This window comes from Echiichthys vipera (assembly GCF_963691815.1).
Source record: "Echiichthys vipera genome assembly, chromosome: X".
Lineage (NCBI taxonomy): Eukaryota > Metazoa > Chordata > Actinopteri > Perciformes > Trachinidae > Echiichthys > Echiichthys vipera.
Genome location: NC_139825.1, coordinates 2,834,465 through 2,857,543, shown reverse-complemented (window position 1 = coordinate 2,857,543; position 23,079 = coordinate 2,834,465). Strand labels below are relative to the sequence as shown.

The 23,079-nt window shown below is 42.6% G+C and overlaps 1 protein-coding gene across 2 annotated transcripts; it reads right to left on the bottom strand.

Moving 5' to 3' along the window:
* Positions 1-728: 728 nt before the first annotated feature.
* pdrg1 (p53 and DNA-damage regulated 1) lies at positions 729-22,446 on the bottom strand. 2 transcript variants are annotated; one of them, XM_083938410.1, is made up of 5 exons: positions 22,199-22,446; positions 21,297-21,372; positions 21,054-21,128; positions 20,830-20,910; positions 729-998 (listed from the first exon to the last, which is right to left on the bottom strand). In XM_083938410.1, exons 1-5 carry the CDS (start codon positions 22,322-22,324, stop codon positions 874-876), a joined length of 483 nt encoding a protein of 160 aa, XP_083794536.1. In that variant the 5' UTR covers positions 22,325-22,446; the 3' UTR covers positions 729-873. The 2 variants fall into 2 exon arrangements, with proteins under 2 accessions (XP_083794536.1, XP_083794537.1); XM_083938411.1 differs by lacking the exon at positions 729-998 and adding an exon at positions 1,609-3,022.
* Between the last annotated feature and the right edge of the window lie 633 nt (positions 22,447-23,079).

Here is a 23,079-nt window from a genome sequence, read left to right as displayed (position 1 = left end):
CACACTGAGCACGTGGTGAGATTAACTGAACTCTGACTATACAAAAAATACAAATCACCCAAAATAATAAACTAAATATATTTATTAACAGACAAGACAAACAAAAACCTGCATATAATCTAAAGCTTGAATATGGAGAATTAGCAGAACACCGCCATCTAGTGTCTCAAGATCATAGTCGCAACAACAAAAAATAGTTCCAGTAGTTGGGTTACGATGTTCATCAGACCCGGCCCAGTGACTTACCGGAGACTGGAGTTTGTTAGAGCCTGTTTGAACCATAGACTGTATAAAAAATGGAAGCAGCATACCCATCAGGATCCATTCTCTCAACTTGATCCAATCCTATACGCCTACTACTCTACCATCTGGCCTTCACTTCTCCTGGGCCAGCAGCTAGCTGTCACTCAAGAGGCCGCGCGCCCAATTATTTGTAAACTTTAACCTCCAATAAAATAAAAACTAGCCTGGTACAAAAGAAAAAAAATCACCCCCCTCAGTCTTGTCATGGAGATGTTACCTAAACATAGAGACAAGAACCAGGTCTTAAATAGGTTTAATTGTGCTGTGAAAACGGCATGTTTAACATGGGGGTTGTAGGAATTTTACACACAATACTTTTGTCACATCAGAAGGACCTCACAGAGTATATTTTGCGTAATTCAAATTCTACAGGAGGCTTCCTGGAGTCAGCAGAGTCGTTGGCAGTTTAGTGCGCCAGCAGGCATTTATTAGCAGATGGACATCGGATGATACAGACGTCTGGAGAAATGTTCTATTCTCTATCTAGAGTAACTGTGTGCAACACAGTACCCATGATCAGAGGCAAGAAGTTCTGATTTCTATTCTGTCTTACTCCAGCATATAAACTTGTTACAAGGCGTGGTTATGTGTTCGCTTGTGCGTGCATATGTGTATTGCAAAAGCAGCCGTTGGTTCCTCCTTCTTCCACCCCCCGCTTCGGGGTACTATCTGTTTTGCAGGGCTTTCTTCTTTATCTGTGAAAAAACACACACATTCACCCTCCCTCGTACTCTGACTCCTTATATGGTGTTGTTTTGCAAAAGGCACTACTCTAATCTCAACTAGTTGCTAGGTGCGTTTGTGCAAGCTGGCTATTTCCTATCTGGTGTCCTTGACTAACTGTACATTGTTTGTGTGCTGGTGTTTTGCAGAAGGCTTGGGCCTTGTTAAAGAGCAGAGGCACATACTATCACACTCTTAAATGATTATACTTATTGCGTCCTATCACACTCTCATTAATCATTACTAATACACACGCTAACACATGATTATGATACTTCACTAATTGATTATTAATTCTTCAGGGTCAATGAGAAACTGCTCTATTGGATCAACCAGGAGGTAGCTGTGATGGGGGCTTGGTATTAACCCATCCCTTCTGACAAATTGCACCATAAAAACAAGTATTGCAGAGGAGTTTGACTGACAGTTACTGTTAGCCGTTAGCCAATAGAGTTAAGTAAACATAAAAGTTAGCTTACCGATCAAGGAGAAACGTTGCCATTTGGGCGTGCGTCTTAATGGCGTTTCTCTCAGTCCATGGAGTGAATGCTTGGCCTATAATGACTTTGTTTTTTGCCCATCTCCGGTCACTCAGCTGCTGGGACAAATAACGTCCCCTTCACTGAGGCTCTGAAGTAGCTGCAGGAGTGGCAAACTCCACTTCACCCAGTGCCAGCCTACAGTAGCTGCACCCAACAACAGACAACCCTGGCAACCAGCAATACCCAACACTATTGGCTGGTACAATGTAAATAGAATGTGACAGAAAGTAATTGTCATTGTTTTTTTACCTTTAATCAATATGCAAACAAACATTTTACAACATGCAATTGAAATCCCACTGGACATCAGTTAAGTTTAAACTTTCAGGAGCTGATCATGGTGTGGTTTTATAGCCTTTTACAAAGCAGTGCTGCATTAATACCAGGGGGTTCAAAGACTACAGTAGTTGGAGCTGTGGAGGCAGCCAGTGAATCTATAGTGCTACAAACTTGCACTGCACTGCCACCCTGTGGCCATTGACCGACCACATGGCCTGAATTATCATTTAAACTCTACTCAGTCTCTCAGACCATTCTGCATTCATGTTATTTCTGAAGATTGTTTCACAGAAAACTACAGCTTATTAGTATTTGGGTTTTATCTTCATAGCTCTGGTTCTATTGGTTATTATGTTGTACTCACAATTTAACTCCTGAGATCTGTGAACGTTGTGACAACAGTAAAATAGATCCAAGTGAAAAAGCCATCAATTTAAACAAACTGCCCTGAAAGGGAAAACTAAAGCAAATGTATTCATTAAACACAAGTCATCCATTACTTACAAATGTCCAGCCTCTACTTTAACCTTCTGTAATTACTGCCATGAGGGATTATTACTGACCTTCAGTTTTACCACCATAATTATCATTACCATATTCTATCACCTTAGCTGTTGTTTCTACTATTCTCCTATATTAACTGTCATAACATATACCTATATACCATATACCTTTTGTAATGATTTGTAAATGAAATTTAATGGAATTGTTAATGTGTTGTGTTGGTCTTTGATTTGCAGATTTCAAAAAGCAAAACATTTAAAAATTAAGCACAGCAGACACAAGTCCAAATGACACATTGCTTTGAGTACAAAGTAGACTTTACAAAGGCAGGTTCAATGTGAGGCTTTAAAGCACAAGGCTCATCATGAGAGGAAAGAGGGAATGGGTTAATACACCTAATATACAATGTTTGACAAGAATTGCAAAACTCTTGTACAGGCAGATGATGACGTCAATTATGTCCAAGATCCAGGAGGCAAATGTAGTGTCATCAGGTCATCCAGTGGGTTAGCATGTAACAGAGTTGCAGGTGAGGCTCTTCAGCATCTTGTCAACATGTCCTCTTTTCAGTAGGTTGCAGATCTGACGTCAACTCTTTAAAAGGCTATTAATAGCTTTGATTTCATCAGTGGACAGAGGAGAAAGATTGTAGCCTCTCAGCTCGGGTTTTCCTGCAAACAAACAAAAAGAAATCATGCTCACACTGCCGGTAGGACATGCCAGTCAGTCGCCTATGCACATTTGTGCTCTTAAAGGTTGAATATCTCATCTCATCTTCATCCGCTTATCCGGGGTCGGGTCGCGGGGGCAGCAGCTTTAGCAGGGGACCCCAAACTTCCCTTTCCCGGGCCACATTAACCAGCTCTAACTGGGGGATCCCGAGGCGTTCCCAGGCCAGTGTGGAGATATAATCTCTCCACCTAGTCCTGGGTCTTCCCCGAGGCCTCCTCCCAGCTGGACGTGCCTGGAACACCTCCCTAGGGAGGCGCCCAGGGGGCATCCTTACTAGATGCCCGAACCACCTCAACTGGCTCCTTTCAACGCTAAGGAGCAGCAGCTCTACTCCGAGTTCCTCACGGATGGCTGAACTTCTCACCCTATCTCTAAGGGAGACTCCAGCCACCCTCCTGAGAAAACCCATTTCGGCCGCTTGTACTCGCGACCTCGTTCTTTCGGTCATGACCCAACTTTCATGACCATAGCTGAGGGTAGGAACGAAGATTGACCGGTAGATCGAGAGCTTTGCCTTCCGGCTCAGCTCTCTTTTCGTCACAACGGTGCGGTAGAGCGACTGCAACACCGGCCCCGCTGCTCCGATTCTCCGGCCAAACTCACGCTCCATCGTCCCCTCACTCGTGAACATGATCCCGAGGTACTTGAACTCCTTCACTTGGGGTAAGGACTCATTCCCTACCTGGAGTAAGCAATCCACCGGTTTCCTGCTAAGAGCCATGGCCTCAGATTTAGAAATGCTGATCCTCATCCCAGCCGTTTCACACTCGGCTGCGAACCGATCCAGTGAGTGCTGAAGGTCACTGACCGACGATGCCATCAGGACCACATCATCTGCGAAAAGCAGAGACGAGATCCTCAGCCCACCGAACTGCAACCCCTCCCCACCACGACTACGCCTTGAAATCCTGTCCATGAAAATCACGAACAGGATTGGTGACAAAGCGCACCCCTGGCGGAGGCCAACCGCCACCAGAAACGAATCCGACTTACTCCAGAGGATCCGGACACAGCTCTCACTTCGGGTGTACAGAGATTGGTTGGACCACAGAAGTGACCCCCTCACCCCATACTCCCGCAGCACCTCCCACAGTATCTCCCTAGGAACCCGGTCATATGCCTTCTCCAGATCCACAAAACACATGTAGACTGGATGAGCATACTCCCAGGCTCCCTCCAGGATCCTTGCGAGAATGAAGAGCTGGTCCGTTGTTCCACGTCCAGGACGGAATCCACATTGTTCCTCTTCAATCTGAGGTTCGACTATAGGACGAACCCTCCTTGCCAGCACCTTGGAGTAGACTTTACCAGGGAGGCTGAGTAGTGTGATACCCCTGTAATTGGCACACACCCTCTGGTCCCCCTTTTTAAAAAGAGGAACCACCACCCCAGTCTGCCACTCCCTTGGCACTGTCCCAGACTTCCACGCAATGTTGAAGAGGCGTGTCAACCAAGACAGCCCCTCCCAACCCAAAGTTTTCAGCATTTCTGGACGAATATCATCAACCCCTGGGGCTTTGCCACTGTGGAGTTGTTTGACTACCTCAGTGACTTCCGCCAGGGATATTGACAATGATTCCCCATCAGCCTCCAGCTCTGCCTCTACAAAAGAGGGGGTGTTAGTCGGATTAAGGAGTTCCTCAAAGTGCTCCTTCCACCGCCCGATTACCTCATCGGCTGAGGTCACCAGCGTCCCGTCTTTACTGTAAACAGCTTGGACGGTTCCCCGTTTCCCCCTCCTGAGATGTCGAATGGTTTTCCAGAAGCACCTTGGTGCCGCCCGAAAGTCCTTCTCCATGGCTTCTCCGAACTCCTCCCACACCCGCTGCTTTGCCTCCGACACAGCAGAGGCTGCAGCCCTTCTGGCCTGTCGGTACCTTGCAACTGCCTCCGGAGTCTTCTGGGATAGCATATCCCGGAAGGCCTCCTTCTTCAGTCGGACAGCTTCCCTGACCACCGGTGTCCATCACGGTGTTCGAGGGTTACCGCCCATTGAGGCACCTAAGACCTTGAGGCCACAGCTCACCGCTGCAGCTTCAGCAATGGAAGCTTTGAACATTGCCCACTCCGGTTCAATGCCCCCAACCTCCACAGGGATGCCAGAAAAGCTCCGCCGGAGGTGTGAGTTGAAGATCTCTCGGACAGGGGCCTCCTCCAGACGTTCCCACTTCACCCGCACTACTCGTTTGGGTTTACCTGGTCTATCCAGAATCTTCCCCCATCCTCTGATCCAACTCATCACCAGATGGTGATCAGTTGACAGCTCTGCCCCTCTCTTCACCCGAGTGTCCAAAAAATGCAGCCTCAGATCAAATGACACGATCACAAAATCGATCATCGACCTTTGGCCTAGGGTGCTCTGGTACCACGTACACGTATGAGCATCCTTATGTTCGAACATGGTGTTAGTTATAGATAATCCGTGACTAGCACAGAAGTCTAATAACTGACGACCACTCGGATTTAGATCAGGGAGGCCGTTCCTCCCAATCACGCCTCTCCAGGTGTCTCCATCATTGCCCATGTGGGCGTTGAAGTCTCCCAGCAGAACTATGGAGTCCCCTACTGGAGCCCCATGCAGGACTCCATTCAGGGTCTCCAAGAAGGCCGAATACTCTGAACTGCTGTTTGGTGCATATGCACAAACAACGGTCAGAGTTGCCCCCCCTACCACCCGCAGGCGTAAGGAGGCGACCCTCTCGTCCACCGGGGTGAACTCCAACACCGCGGCGCTCAGCCGGGGGTTTGTGAGTATCCCCACACCCGCCCGGCGCCTCACACCCTGGGCAACTCCAGAGAAGAATAGTGTCCAACCCCTATCCAGGAGAACGGTTCCAGAACCGAGACTGTGTGTGGAGGTAAGCCCCACCAGATCTAACTGGTAGCGCTCCACCTTCCGCACAAGCTCCGGCTCCTTCCCCGACAGAGAGGTGACATTCCACGTCCCAAGAGCCAGCTTCTGCTGCCCGTGTCTGGTCCGTCGAGGCCCCTCACCTTCACTGCCAACCGTGCAGCAGCGCACCCGACCCAAGTGGTTCCTCCTGCGAGTGGTGGGCCCACAGGATGGAGAGGAGGGAGGTGCCACGTCACTTTTTCGGGCTGTGCCCGGCCGGGCTCCGTGGCAAACCCGGCCACTCTTTATTAAAAGATTATATATATATATATATTCTTTTTTTTTTTTTTAAATAATACACCGCAGAATTGAGGGGTACAGAATGAAGTGTTACTTTTCCATAAAAAAATATATTTAGCCTGAATAAATATTTAAAAAATGTTTTGACGAGTTAAACAATTACTTTCTGTCACGTTCATTGTACCAGCCAATAGCGTTGGGCATTGCGGGTTGCCATGGTTGTCTGTTGTTGGGTGCAGCTACTGTAGGCTGGCACTGGGTGAAATGGAGTTTGCCAATCCTGCAGCTGATTCAGAGCCACAGCGAAGGGGGCGTTATTTGTCCCAGAAGCTGATCAACCGGAGACGGGCAAAAACCCAGAGTCAATATGGTCCAAGCATTCAGCATCCATAGACTGAGATAAAGGAGTTCAATGCCATTAAAACACATGCCCAAATGGCTGCATTTCTCCTTGATCACTAAGAGCCTACTCACACTGTCCTTTTGGCCGCGGCCAAAACCGTTTTTTCAGCTAAAGCCTAGTACCTTTAAGCAGTGTGAGTGCACCCGCTCCGCGCACAACTGCGGCCAGCGGGCCGTCCACGGCGAGCACGAGCACGAGCGTGCGCACGTGTACGAGCACGAGCACGAGCACGAGCCCTACGGCAGTAGTGTTATGTCTGCCTGTTCGGACATGTAAATAGAAGGACGGACCATGCGCGGACATTTAACAACAACAACAATGGCGGTGAAAGGTTCATGTTGGTGTGATGCGGAGGTGGAGTGTCTACTGCAGATTTGGTCGGATGAAAATATTCAAAAACAGTCGACAAGACGCATAAAAACTCAGAGGTCTATGGAAAGATTTGTAAACAAAGCCACACACACGCGATCAATGCGTGTGACGTGTTACAGCGTGATGGCGTATGGACAGCAAGAAGCATTGGCCGGCCCTGGCAGTGTGAGTACAAAGGGGGCTGGGTCGCGGGGGGGGGGGGGGGACAAGTACCCTAAAGTCCGGGTCGCGGTCCGGGAGGACAGTGTGAGTAGGCTCTGAGATAGCTTTCATCTTTACTTAGCTGTAACGGCTAACACGCACGGCTAACGGTAATTGTCAGTCAAAGCCCTCTGCAATACTTGTTTTTATGGTGCGATTTGCCGGAGGGGATGGGTTAATATCAAGCCCCCACCACAGCGACTTCCTGGTTGATCCAATAAGGAAGTGCCAAAGGAGTAGTTCGTACAATAGAGCAGTTTCTCATTGACCCCCATTAAATTAAACCTGTAATTAAACCTATTTAAGGCCTGAAACAAAAACACACTAGTCTGTATGTTTAGGTCGTATCTCCACAGCAACACTGAGGGGGATGAATTCTTCTGTACCACGCTCATTTTAACTTTATTGGAGGTTAAAGTTTATGAATAATTAGGGGCGTGCTCACGAGTGACAGCTAGCCCCTGGCCCTCACTTCACCTCGGAGGTATACGTCAACCAGATGGGCGTATCTCCCTCCCCCCAACGCCACATACATGCCCTTTATTCGTAAGAGGAAATGAGGCGGAGTCCAAGTCTGACAAGATGGCTACTCCCATAGGCGAGGATGGTTGGATCAAGTTGAGAACGGGCCCCAACGGGTATGCTACGTCCTATTTTTTTTATTTTTTTTACAGTCTATGGTTCAAACAGGCTCAAACAGACTCCGGCCTCCTGTAGGTACAAAGGTACAACACCCAACTGTTGGAATTATATTTTGTTGTTGCAACTATGATGAGAAACTAGATGGCGGTGTTCTGCTCCTTGTCTATATTTAACCCTAAGTCAATTTTAGTTTTTTTTGTGGCTGACGCTTTTGTGGTTTCACTTAGCAGCATTAGCAGAGCTTATAACTGTTTAACTTCTGTTAATGTACACAAGTTGGTTTATTGAATCTAGACTTTTTTTGCTGTAACGTCTGTTATAGTCGGGTTATAATCATACTGCTAAGTCGATGTTCACATGTTAGGGCCTTGCATGCCACTAACAGTCCCTTCCCTTACTTGGGCCCAATAAGCAATTTTGGCCTTTCCATACAAATGGGCTGGCTAGGTTCAGTTTGACCCGTCAGCCCAGCATGGCAGGAATTTGTGTTTCCATTACTTGAAGGTATGTCTTAAGTGGTTGAGTGGTTTTTCGGAGTGTATTTTGGCCTTCTTTGTATTTATTGTTTTATATTTTCATTTTTACAAGATGTAGGCCTACCTAAATTCCCAAACATATAGGCTATCACTACAGACTTTCCTGTTCTTACATCGCAATGTCTGCTGTTGCTATTTATTTATTTCGGTCAGAGAGCTGTAACAAAACGATGGATAAACATTTAATTTCCTTTAATTTCTTTACAATAAAAGGAAATGTTGGGATTTTCATCAGCAGTAACTTAACATGATTCCAATATAGCTCAACAGGAACATGATAGTAAAATAAAAGAGATATCGGAAAATACAAACAGGAGAGAAACTAAACATCAGACCATAGAATTTCAGTTAGAAGCTGCAAATGTGGTAAGAGCTGAACACAGAGACTTTTAAAAATGTCTTTCTCTCTGCTGTCCTGCTGCATAGACATGAGTTGAGTCTCAACATAACTTTCTTTGAGGAGAAGAGTGGTTGGCAGCAAAAAAGTACTAATGGAAAAGGCCTAATTATGTCCCGCTGCATGGTGGAAATCGCTGCAAGGGGTCCCTCAATCAAAACATGTCGGCGTCATGAAGTAGTGCATGCAGGATCATGGTAGTTGTAGTCTTTATTGCCGATGGAAATCTCACACGGATATAATGTGTACGGACAAATTAAACTCTCACTGAGATATCTTGTTTCTAGCGGCCTCTTTATGGCGTTAAATTTGTGGCACATTCATGAAGGCGTTATGTGAGATTTTGAGCACAAATTATGTTTTGAAGAGAAGTTATACGCAAGCAAAACATAATTTCATTTGAGCAAACAAAAATATATTCTGTGTTCAATAACTGTATTAGCATGTTTGCTTTTATTAATTTTAACATGAACAAAAAAAACAATCTCTCCCTTCCGTGTATTACAGTGCTGTTTTGTCTCGTTTGGATTAACGTTATGTATGTATCTTGAGACATCGGCTGTGGTGTGGTGTTAGTTTAACTCCCCTCTCTCTCCTGTCTAGCTGTCCTGACTTGCATAACTGGACGATGTCGTTCGAACAACACCACCAAAATGTCCTACCAAAGCCACATGTAAGTAGTATGTATTGCTGTTATGTCATATTTTATGACACTTTTATTAAAGTCTCATTGAACGTTAGATAGCTTGCAAACTATCTTGTATGTTGCCAGTGCTTGCTTATTCATGTAAAAATAATTAATTAATTTATATAATTAATAAATAATTAATAATTGCTTATGTATAATTTCTCTTCAAAATATAATTTATGTGCTTGCAAAATATATTTTTCTGTGCTCAAAATCTCACATTGCGCCTACACCAATGTGGCACAAATTTAACGCCATGTTGGCAGTGAGATGTAACTGAGGTGAGCCTGTTCTTTCAGAGCCCTCCATCTTGTCACATTCACTGTGTAGCCTACCGTGGGTACGGAAAGTATTCAGACTCCCTTAAATTTCTCACTCTTTGTTGATTTGCAGCCAGTTGCTAAACACATTTAAGTTGATTTTTTTCCCTCATTAATGTACACACAGCATCCCCATTTTGACAGAAAAACACAGAATTGTAGACATTTTTGCATTTTATTAAAAAACAAAAGCTGAAGTAGCACATGGCTATAAGTATTCAGACCCTTTGCTGTGACACTCAGGTGCTGTCCACTTTTTCTGATCATCCTTGTCAGGGATCTATACCTTTATTGAAGTCCAGCTGTGTTTAATTAAAAAGATTGGACTTGATTAGGAAAGGCACACACATGTCGATATAAGACCTTACAGCTCACAGTGTATGTCAGAGACATAGACTTTATAAAAAAAAAGGATGTAGACTCTCGGTCGAGGTCCAAACGTTCAACTTGGTCCAATCATATTCGCCTCTTGGAGCCGCCATCTTGCCAGACTTTAACTCGGCCTCATTTCCTTTTTACTAAAAAAGAGCATGTATGTGACATTGCAGGAGAGAGATACATCCATCTGGCTGACGTATCTTTGAGCTCTTCCGGCAGTTTCTTCAACCTCATGACTCTCGTTTGCTCTGACATGCACTGTGAGATGTAAGGTCGTATATAGACAGGTGTGTGCAAATCAAGTCCAATCAATTGAATTAAACACAGCTGGACTCCAATAAAGGTTTGGATCTGTGTCAAGAATGATCAGAAAAAACAGCACCAAGTGTGTCCCACAGACCAGGTAGCAATGTGTGGTGCAGGACCTTTTGAGCGGCAGGGGCCCTGACCTCTCCCCTGTGCAGACTCTGACAACAGATATGTGAACTGCTTTTATCTGGATCATAACATGCAAATATACATAACTATATGTCTGTGGGTATAGCAAAGATATGTCTTTTTAAACTTAAATGTTTCTTGGAACTGTATAATCACAATCACATTTAAAGTTTATGGTGTGATGGGGCTGACATTTATGTGATGAAGACATCTATTAGGCTATACTTGTATATATTTATGTGGTACAGATTAGAGCCAACCAGTCCCTTTGATCTGCAGAAAGACCTTTTTATTTGACTGGAATATCTTTTTGGCACCACAACGGAAATGACAGACCTTTTCTTTTGCTTAATTATCATATTTGTTTTGGAAAATCTTTAATCAGGCCAGGTGCCTGACAAAATCACAATAATAACAATAATACTGCAGCTGGACTAGAAGCCCATTATTTAACAGTTCTATTTTTCAAATGAAATAATTATTTCTGGGGTATTAACTGCAAAACAGTGCACATTTCCTTTTCTTTCTAAAAGTTAAACTGAATATATATATTTTTTTAAATAACAAAAGTAATAATGTAATTACAAACAGAGAAACTAAGGCTTGGCCTGTGTTCCTACATTAGTTAGGGATTAACAGTTTTTTTAAAAATATCAGCAAATCTATATTTTCAGAAGCTGAGATCTCTGCACATTCACAAATGAGTGTGTTTACATGGACAAGAATATCCTGTTTATGAGGCTTATGATCATATTCAGGATATGGTGTTTACATGAGCACAGAGAACTCAGGTTATTCATATATCCGTACACATGCTGAATACCATTCTGTTAGCAGAGGAGCTGAAACAAACCAGCATCAGGAAATATGACACATTTACTAAAACTTAACAATTTAACTGCTCATTTACTCTCTGCTCCACCATCACCAAATACAGCTGTCTGCTCTGAGTTCATCTGCCATCTCATTTCGACGGCACATGCACACAGATTAGCCTCCATAGTGTACTGAGCTAATCTTCAAATGATCTACGTAATAACTTGCTGCGCACCGCTGCCAGCCTGTCTCAATCAGGACCGAAAAACAGTGGATGAAGATACACAACTTATTTCCCTTCCAAAAGACAAAACTGAGTTAGAACCTCAGATAAAACAGAACGGAGCGACCTGCTGCGTTTGCCGCCATCTTTGCACCAATGTCTACAAACAAAGTCAAAGTAGATAGCAGTATCTGATTCATTTTTCATCTTAACCACTTTGAATCGTCGCACATTAAATCGTCTCAAGATGCATCGATGCATCGTTACATCCCTAGCTCAGATTTTAGCACCAAGTTTGAGCGAAACTGTGCGAACACACACTGCAGACCGTCAGCACACAAGCAGGCTGCAATGAGGTGCACGTCTCTTTGTTTGTGTATGAGAATGACAGGGACGGAACAATATTTCAAAAGCGCGTAAAAAAAAAAAAAAAACCCTGAATCAATTTGTGGCGCTCAGTGTTGATTGTGTGGGGCAGCGCCACACATTGGTCTATGTATGGAAAACACTGAGCACCTGAGTTAAATATATAAGTGTCACAGCAAAAGGTCTGAATACTTATGTCATGTGATATTTTAGTTTGTTAATACATTTTCAAAATTTCCTCAATTCTGTGTTTTTCTGTCAAAATGGGTGCTGTGTGTACATTAATGAGGGAAAAAAATCAACTTAAATGATTTTAGCAAATGGCTGCAAATCAACAAAGAGTGAGAAATATAAGGGGGTCTGATTACTTTCTGTACCCAATGTATGTACTTATCACAGGTGACCTTCTCATTCATCCACAGCGCCACAGCGCTTTACACAGTGGGACGCTCAGCTAGCACTGACTTCAGTGGCTAAGCGTAGAGCGGGTTGTTCCACTGCAGTGAAACTAGACGGTCATTGGATAAATGCTGGGCTTCGTCCCACCCATCGGACGCTCAGCGTCTCTGGGGGTCTATGGGGCAGTGGGCCGGCTCGGACGCTTGGTTTCTGCATGATGATTGGATGAGCTGTCTTAGACGGAATCCTTTTTTGATTGACGGCTAAATGAGCGAATCATTGATCTTGAAGAATAAACATCCACCGAAAAATTTTCAAAGTTTTTCATTCCGTTGTTCTGAACTGAACCGGAGACTTTACCGATCCCCAGCCACTTTGTCTTTGTTAAAAACGATTAGCGTTGTGTTTGGTAACTCTGTGGTTTCTTTCCCCAACGAGCAGCGGCATTGACCCTTACATAAACACCAGTGGGTAACAAAAACACCTGTACAATACATTATGGGTCCAATACAACACTACCAAAGCCAAAAAATGTTCAACATGTTCAAAAAGGAAACACTTTATGCCAAGACTAAGGGACTATGTATGATCAAGGGTTTTTTCTGTGTTTTCCCTCTCACCACCTGTTCTCCCTCATTAAAAAAATTATTTTAAATTATTTTGGCACAATTTATAAATTCCATATGAATATTTAAGGAAATTATTTTGACACACATAGTTTGTAGGTTCATGGAAGTTACGTTGTCAACATCAGGCAGGCTAGTGGTCACCGAGTAAAGAGGTTTCCCGCTCATTCCATGCAGCATACATCCATGGCAGCAGCAGACTAGTAAATTTACAAAGGATGAAATATGGCACAGAAACACATTTCGGATTTTTTTGGAAAACCATCACTAGTGAAGAACAACACTAGTACCACAACGGTAAGCAGCCAGAGTGAGAAGACTGTCCGCCCACCTCTGCCTGCAGTTGCACCGGCAGGCCCAGGCCCAGTATCCGCAACCTGGCCTAGCGTGATTAGATTAGACAAGCCTTTCCAGCCAGCATCGAGTTTCAAATTTCCTGCACGGCATTGTGGTACTGAAACATTCTCATGATCTGTGGCACTGGCTTGGCACTTAGAACTTCAGCTCAAAATGCTTGGGCCAAGCATCAGCGAGAAGCTTACCGATCTCAAAAAACACAGAGGGCCTAAGTGTGTCACAGTCCAAGATGTAGCATCACATTTGACAAAGCTCCAGCCACAGAGAAGAGCCATGTTTTCATCCGAGCGCACTTTCTCCGCCTTGCATGTTTTGAAGACATGGGTATGCAGCACCATGACCCAGAAAGGACTCCCACACAGACATTCTCAACAGGAAACAGGTCCTTCTCAAAAAATTAGCATATTGTGATAAAGTTCATTCTTTTCCATAATGTAAAATTAAACTTTCATATATTTGAGATTCATTGCACACCAACTGAACTATTTCAGGTCTTTTATTGTTTTAATACTGATGATTTTGGCATACAGCTCATGAAAACCCAAAAATTAGCATATCATGGAAAGATTCTCTAAACGAGCTATTCACCTAATCATCTGAATCAACTAATTAACTCTAAACACCTGCAAAAGATTCCTGAGGCTTTTAAAAACTCCCAGCCTGGTTCATTACTCAAAACCGCAATCATGGGTAAGACTGCCGACCTGACTGCTGTCCAGAAGGCCATCACTGACACCCTCAAGCAAGAGGGTAAGACACAAAGAAATTTCTGAACGAATAGGCTGTTCCCAGAGTGCTGTATCAAGGCACTTCAGTGGGAAGTCTGTGGGAAGGAAAAAGTGTGGCAGAAAACGCTGCACAACGAGAAGAGGTGAACGGACCCTGAGGAAGATTGTGGAGAAGGACCGATTCCAGACCTTGGGGGACCTGCGGAAGCAGTGGACTGAGTCTGGAGTAGAAACATCCAGAGCCACCGTGCACAGGCGTGTGCAGGAAATGGGCTACAGGTGCCGCATTCCCCAGGTCAAACCACTTTTGAACCAGAAACAGCGGCAGAAGCGCCTGACCTGGGCTACAGAGAAGCAGCACTGGACTGTTGCTCAGTGGTCCAAAGTACTTTTTTCGGATGAAAGCAAATTTTGCATGTCATTCGGAAATCAAGGTACCAGAGTCTGGAGGAAGACTGGGAAGAAAGGAAATGCCAAAATGCCTGAAGTCCAGTGTCAAGTACCCACAGTCAGTGAAGGTCTGGGGTGCCATGTCAGCTGCTGGTGTTGGTCCACTGTGTTTTATCAAGGGCAGGGTCAATGCAGCTAGCTATCAGGAGATTTTGGAGCACTTCATGCTTCCATCTGCTGAAAAGCTTTATGGAGATGAAGATTTCATTTTTCAGCACGACCTGGCACCTGCTCACAGTGCCAAAACCACTGGTAAATGGTTTACTGACCATGGTCTTACTGTGCTCAATTGGCCTGCCATCTCTCCGGACCTGAACCCCATAGAGAATCTGTGGGATATTGTAAAGAGAAAGTTGAGAGACGCAAGACCCAACACTCTGGATGAGCTTAAGGCCGCTATCGAAGCATCCTGGGCCTCCATAACACCTCAGCAGTGCCATAGGCTGATTGCCTCCATGCCACGCCGCATTGAAGCAGTCATTTCTGCAAAAGGATTCCCGACCAAGTATTGAGTGCATTACTGAACATAATTATTTGAAGGTTGACTTTTTTTTTTGTATTAAAAACACTTTTCTTTTATTGGTCGGATGAAATATGCTAATTTTTTTAGACAGGAATTTTGGGTTTTCATGAGCTGTATGCCAAAATCATCAGTATTAAAACAATAAAAGACCTGAAATATTTCAGTTGGTATGCAATGAATCTAAAATATATGAAAGTTTAATTTTTATCATTACATTATGGAAAAGAATGAACTTTATCACAATATGCTAATTTGAGAAGGACCTGTATTCATCTGAGAACTGATGACATCTGTGTGTTACAGACCATGGCTGTGTGCACTGAAGTGTACATGTATATGACAATTAAGTTGTGAATCTCAATCTTTTTATTAGGGCCCGAGCACTGACTTAAGCCGGCGAAGGGACTTGCTGAAACGGCTTTGTTTTTTTATTAATAGGGCCCAAGCACCGACCAAGTCGTCGGAGAGGGACCTTTTGTATTTGCTAAAGTTATTTTTAGGACCCGAGTACCGTCTGACGTCGGGCCAGCGAAGGCCCTATTGAAATTGCAATAATATAATTGCTATACTTTTTTCGTTTGTTTGTTTTTTCCCCAATGAATTGCCTTTTTGGAAGCTTTATCATATTCAAAAACTTACTAAACTTCACAGATTATTCAGGGGTGGTGAAAATGTACGCATTTCAGTATTTTCTGAATTGGGTGTAGCAAATTGACTCACTGGCGCCCCCTAGAATTCAGCCCCAATAATTTTACATTAAAATCATCAAATAGAATAGACTCGACCTTTAAAAGACGTTTAAAACGACAAGCTCACACACCAACACACACACGTACACCGAGCAGCTTAAGGAGACAAAACAAAAAACAGTAGAAGACCCTGTGCATGATGTTAAGGTATAAAGGTATTTACGGTGTTCAGCACTGTTACAGCTTTTGGATAAAAACTGTTCTTAAGTCTATTAGTCTGAGCGTTTAGAGACCTGAAACGTCTGCCGGGCAATAACTCAAAGTGTTGGTGGCATGGGTGGGACGAATCCCTTAGAATGTTTTTAGCCCCACTAAGACAGCGAGAGCTGTACAGTTCTTCCAGGGTGGGGAGTGAGCAGCCAATGATCTTTTGGGCTGTGTTAACAACCGTTTGGAGGGCTTTCCGGTCAGCCACAGTGCAGCTGGCAAACCACACACACATGCAGTAAGTCAGAATGCTTTCTATGTAGCAACGATAGAATGACACCAAAAGTTTCTGAGTCAGATTGTTATTCCTGAGAACTCTCAGGAGGTACAGTCTCTGTTGTGCTTTCTTGATAGTGGTTGTGGTGTTAATATTCCAAGTAAAGTCCTCCTGTATGTGCCCACAGAGAAACCGGAAATCCGTTACCCTTTCCACCTATTTCCCCCCGATTCATTGAAAATTGTTGCACTATAGATAACACAGTTGGAGGATAGAGTTTGTTGTCGAAGACTAAGACGCACAGTAAGCGCATTTTTATTATTGTACAAATTACTATAAAATGTATTTGCTGCATTGTAGGCTGCATGTCCATTTTATGTTAAAACAGAGCTAATGTGGGTGTAATTTTCTTTGTTATAGGTTATTTTGCAACATGCGGAATGTGCCTCTTCCATTTTTGAACTTCAGGATGTCAAGGGAAACCTTTCCATATCTCTGCATAAGAGTGCAGGCAGTGATGGAGAAACAGGACACAACGGTTGGTCTGTGTGTACCCCTCCAGCAAAGGGTTTGCTATGGCATTCTGGAGGCTAGGAACAAATGCAGAATACAGGTCTGTTGGTCACCTGTTTGGGGTAAGCCGTGCAACTGCCTGTAAGAGTTTGAAGGACTTCTGTTCAGCCGTTTAGAATGTATTGTGGCCTGAGGTTATACGGTTTCCAAGTTCAGACACTTTTCAGGAGATGGCCACCTACTTTGAAAACAGGTGGGGCTTACCGCAGTGTGTTGGTGCCATAGAAGGCTAACACATTCCAATCTCGGCACCTCAGGAGTACCACACTGAGTACTTTAACAGGAAAGAATGGTACTCCATTCTCCCGCAGGCAGTCGTGAATGGAAAGGGAATTTTCTGGAATGTGTTTACTGGACTACCTGGCAGCTTGCGCGACGCCAGAGTTCTGCGTAAATCGGGTCTCTGGAATGTGATAGAGGGAGAAGGGAGGCTTATCCCAAGTCAGAGGCATGTCATCGAAGGCAATGACATGGGATACTTCATATTGGGTGATGCTGCATATCCCCTGATGAGTTGGCTCATGAAGCCATTTGCAGACAGTGGTTGTCTAACTCAAGAGCAAAACATTTACAACATCAAGACCAGCAGAGCCAGGGTGGTGGTGGAGAATGCTTTTTGGCGACTGAAGGGAAGATGGAGTTGCCTGCTCAAGAGGAATAATTGCAGCACAGAAATGGTCATGTCAATGGTCGTGACCTGCTGTATACTGCATAACCTGTGAGAGAGTCCATGGCGAGGACATTAGAGAAGAGTGGGCTGCTCCTGCTGACCTTGACCAGCCTTATGTGCAAATGCCAGCAGGTGCTGATAGTGCTGACACAGGTGTGGCAACACGTGCAGCTCTATTGCGTCATGTGAATGACCCAACTCTCAACTAACTTTGCAGCTTCCAAACACACAATTTCAGGCACCCATTGTCTAGATGTAGTTTTTGATGGGTGTCGATTATGGGCTAGTTCTAATTTGTAAAGGTACCCCAAATAGTGTTGATGGATGGTACAATGATTTTTGTAATATTATCATTTTGGAAATGATCTTCAAATTTTTAAGGACACTTTTCTTAAAGGTGCATGAGAAGTGGAGAGAAATATGATTCAGGAAAACTATTCATCAAATTTGTTCATGAATTGTGATATTACTTTGAAGGTAAATATGTAAGATATTCTACTTTTGGGGGGGGGGGGGGGTGTCGAACATGTGAATGGAATAACAACAAAAATAGAAATAATGTAAGAAGAATAACTTATTTAATTCTACCCCTTCTCCATTTTCAAACTTTATCACATTGAAATTCTTTTTAAATCTATTTCATAATATATAGTTTAGACAATTTATTATTATTATTTTTTCAGTACATCTTTATAATCTGTGATTATGGCTTCCTTCTTCCTCTCTGCACTTTATGAAGACTCCTTTTTTTATACATCTTCTTTTCCTCAATTGATTCCATCAATGCATGTGCTGTTGAACGGTTTGGCCTGAATCCATACTGACTGTCTGTAAGTAATTGATGTTTGTCCATGAATTCGGCTAACCCTTTCCCTGCAAGTTCAGGCCCAAAAATGATTGAAGCCGTTTACCACCTCATTCATGTTGCGATTCTACTCTTGATTGTAGATAAAATACAAAGGATAACTAACTTGCTTTGGACCATTTTTTATGACCTTGTCTAGTATGCCCCACAATCCTTTCATATTATTTTTGTTCTTATCCAATACTTTATGAAAGTATTCTTTCTTGCTTTCTCTTAATATTTTAGTTAATTTATTTTGTATTTATTTTCTGCATCTTTTGTCCTCTGTTTTTTGAACCCTTGTAGAGTGTATTTTTCTTTTTACAGGCATTTTGTAGACCTTTTGAGATCGAAGGACAATCTGCATATTTAATTTTCCTATTGAACTGTTTGATAGGGCAATGTTTGTCATATATTGACTTAAATATTGTTAAGAATGTATTATACGCTTTATCAGTGTCAGTTTCTTTGTAAACTGAATCCCAGTTATGCACCAATAGGTAATTTTTTAGTGCATTCATGGAGTCATCTGTCCTCATTCGTTTATATTCTATATTTTTGTCCAGCTTATTGGCCTTGTAGTTGCTATCATGAACTGTAAAAATATGAAGGTGGTCACTGATTAATAGTCCGCTTATTGTGTAGTTTCCAATGTCATTAGTGAAAATGTTATCAATTAACAAGGCACAATGAGGTGTTATCCTGCTTCCGCCTCATTCAGGGTAGTGGAAACATACCTATTGACTAATTAGCTGGATCGGATATAGGCTCTGATATTGACTAATTAGCGGATACCGGCTGAATGCAGCATTCCAATCAAGTCATTTCTTCTTTTTTTTTACCATCATCCACATTAATACAGTTACAGCAATCTAGTCACTTCAACTCTAGGGTTTTATATTACATTTTAAAATATATTACATTTTAAAATATCTGTTGGAAGTGCATTTCTTTTTGCTGCTAATGTACACTGTACTTTTTTTGTTAATAAATAATATTGAGTACATTTATATCTTTGTTAATTTGTTACCTTTTTTTAACAAGCCTAAATGTTTATGTCAAGCCTGATGCCTTCACTCACATGGCAAGGTATACAGTTTATTCATTCAACAATAGTATCGGATCTGTATCGGGTATCGGAGGATATGCTCAGCCCAGGTATCGGTTTCTGATTGTATCGTAAAAAAATGGATCAGTGCATCTCTAGACCATACATTGTCCAATTTTCACCAAACTTGTTATACATGACCAGAGTCCCGGCCTGAACACACCTACATTTCAATATTGACTTGGGAGTAGCGATAGATAGCATGCGGCCCCAAACCCCCCATGCATCGTCTCACTGACGTGTAACGGCACGGTCACGCCAGCCAAGGTCCGGCCAGGTCCCCCGACATGCGGTGGGTGCGAGGGACCGTTCATTGCCACTTGCGGTGTTAATTTTTAAAATGTATTTTAAATAGACTCGGCTCACAGTGTTCAAAATTACTACATACTAAATAATAATAATAATAATAATAATAATAATGTAAACAGTGAGTGATATTTTGTAGGGAACTGTTTTTGTTCTTGGGCTGTGCGTGACAGAGTTGTATGAATGAGAAAGGTCAGGTGGACGTGGTTTGTGCACATATGCACATACGTTCAGTATTCAGTGGCTGGGCGTGCATGTTTCGTCTCTCATGCACATGCATGTACCGCAAACTTTTTGCTCCCCTGCCCGCCTCAGCCCAAATTTTGGCCAGAAAAAACCCTTTGATCATATGGTCAATGTGCTTTATTGTGGCCAACTTGTTACAGGGCGTCTATAATGTGAATTCTGGATCTTGGATAGGAAAGTGTAATTCCGGCGTAAAATCATCCCAGGGTGTTTTTTGGCAAATACAATCATAAAATAAGCCATCGAGACAATTTTTTTCCGTGTAACAACTATTAACGGAGATGTCCCGGAGAGTCGCTAACTGTCACTAACAGTTGCTAACAGTCGAAGGCGACTAAAATTAATAAGCTCGGAGCAGTACAGTGAAGGCATTAAAATGTCTTCTTTAACCACTAATACTGCTCAAAATACCACCAAGCCTCTGCAGTAGCATGACGAGAGTCCTTACACATTGACCAAAGCACCAACAATGTAGTTAGTGAACCCATTGTTTATTAAAAGAGTGTTTTGAAAGACTTACCTACTGGCCCCTGTACTAGCTCCTCTCATAGTAAAGTCCATTCAAGTCCATTACCAAAGTCAAAAGGAAGGAGCCCAATTGTTCTTTGTTTTAGGTGTAAGAACTCTTATCATGCTACTGCAGAGGTTTGGTGTTATCTTGAGCAGCATTAGTGGTTAAAAAAGCCACTTTAATGCCTTCACCATGCTTCTGTTAGCGACTCTCCTGGATTTCAGCATTGGCAGCTGCAACCCCACTGTGTGATTTGGAGGAGCAAATGTGTTTTTGCATCCCCACTTCTGATCATAAAACTTTGCTATTTTCTTCATACCTTGCATCTCATTTAGATGATTGACTTTCACTTTTAGTCCTTTGCGAAGTTCGTTTATCTCCTCATCAAGCTGCTCTTGGTCTACATGTGAGAAACCACGATCAGAAGAGTTTAGGATGAGTTCATATGCAGCTACAATATGTGAACAACATATAGGCTATTATATTATAATGTATGATGGAAATCTACACATTTCAATTCCATTAATTAGATTTTTTTTTTACCTTTCTGAATCATCTCTCTCGTCTTCAATTTGGGAAATTTGATGAACATGTTTCCAAAGCAAACCTTCACTTTCTCTGCAAATGACAGCAGTGTTTAGTCAACAACCAGTATTATAACTATACACCTGACTCGTGTCCACTGTGAAGTCTCCAGGATCATTGTTGTCAGTGAGTCCATGATGTGTCTATTTGACACACCGAAACTTCCACATTGAGAACATCCTGTCATGAAGCATCACTCACCTGAATTGGACACTTCATTTTTTAGTGCATTCAGCGCCTCTCTGTTCCTGTTTCTCTTTGTGTCCAGGTCCACTATCTGAAACATCCACATTTTACAGTTACTGTAGGTGATTTTTTTTTATTATGTAATGTGAAAGTTAAAAAAAAATCAATATAAATGTTGAACTGGTTGTTTTGATTGATAAAATAATCTGAATCATATACAACAGTATTTTTTATAAGTTAGAAGTTTTGCAATATAAATAAAAGCATTATCATAGAGTGGGACTTTATTTCAAATGTTTTTTACTGTTGCAGTATCAGTATCTTTGCAGTATACTAAATGATCGTCATAAAAGAAACTCATATACTGTACATCATCATACAATACATTCCTATGTTAATAAAACATTGTGTCAACTGCAATGTTTGTAGACTAAATGCATTTTATTGGTGTTTCTGGTGTGTTCTGTCAGTAACTGAGGGAGGGACATTTTGTTTGAAAAAATTGCAGTACAAATAAAGTTTCCAAGTATTCTAAGTGATGTCATTTGTCACTCATGGCTTCTTTCATCAAACCCCCTAAGGTTGAAAAAGAAATAACAATGTTGCTGTTTTCTGCCCATATTCTGAGTTAACATTAAATATGTAGCTATAGCTACTACTGTACTGGTTCATCAGCAAAACATGTATTTTTACCAAAGACTGCTATTTAGTAGCATACAATAAGCATACCCCATGCTTAATCAATGGAAATGTTTTAAAGACACTGACTTTGTACCACGAATCCACAGAGCTGACGTTAGTTAGCATAAGTAACGTTAGCTGCTAACCTCCGCGTATATGTCGGTTCTGCTAAGTGGCCGTGCCCTGCATATTATTAACAACTTATTATTATTATTGCCAGCTAAGTATTTAGTTACCTGTTGTTTGCTGGTGAGCACATCCTCAGTTGCCTCCTCCACCTCTGCCAAATACTCCGAAACACGCTGGCATACTGCGTCCATGTCCATCATCATCATCATCATCATCATCATCATCATCATCATCCTCCTCCTCCTTCGTCTCCTTCTTCGTCTTCTTCTTCGTCTCCTTCTTCGTCTTCTTCTTCGTCTTCTTCTTCGTCGTCGTCGTCGTCGTCGTCGTCGCCGTCGCCGTCGCCGTCGTCTTCGTCTTCCTCTTCCTCTTCTTCTTCGTCTTCTTCTTCTTCTTCTTCTTCTTCTTCTTCTTCTTCTTCTTCTTCTGCTTCTTCTTCTTCTGCTTCTTCGAGTTTTCTGGCGGAATGCAATACCAACTTTAAATGTACCGCCACCTACTGAGCCGGATTATGTAGGACAGGGACTAATTTTACATTAAATTATATCATAGAATAATAAGAAAGAAAGAAATCAAAATTGAACAAAACAAACATATTACCCCTCTCTGCGTCACATTATCCCCCTTATTTCCCAGCTGCCAAATTCAAATCTGAACCTGCCTCTTTCACCTTGCCTATGCATATGAATGAAGTCTTTATTTCAGACTAAAAGTCCACAAATAGCACAGGACAAGTACAATACAAAAATATAAAAAGTACATTTATACACAAACATTTCCTCCAGTGCATCCTCAGGCTGGATGTATAGCGATAACAACTCAGATTGGGATTTACCACAGTGATACTGTTCCCAGATTCCTCCAGTCGTTTCATACATTTAAACATAAGATTTCGTAAATGTGCATGGAATGTGCTCACTCCTGCAGTGAAAAACATCTGGCTGACCCTGACCCCTCTGGTTATTTTCAAAAGGATGTGCATAGCTTC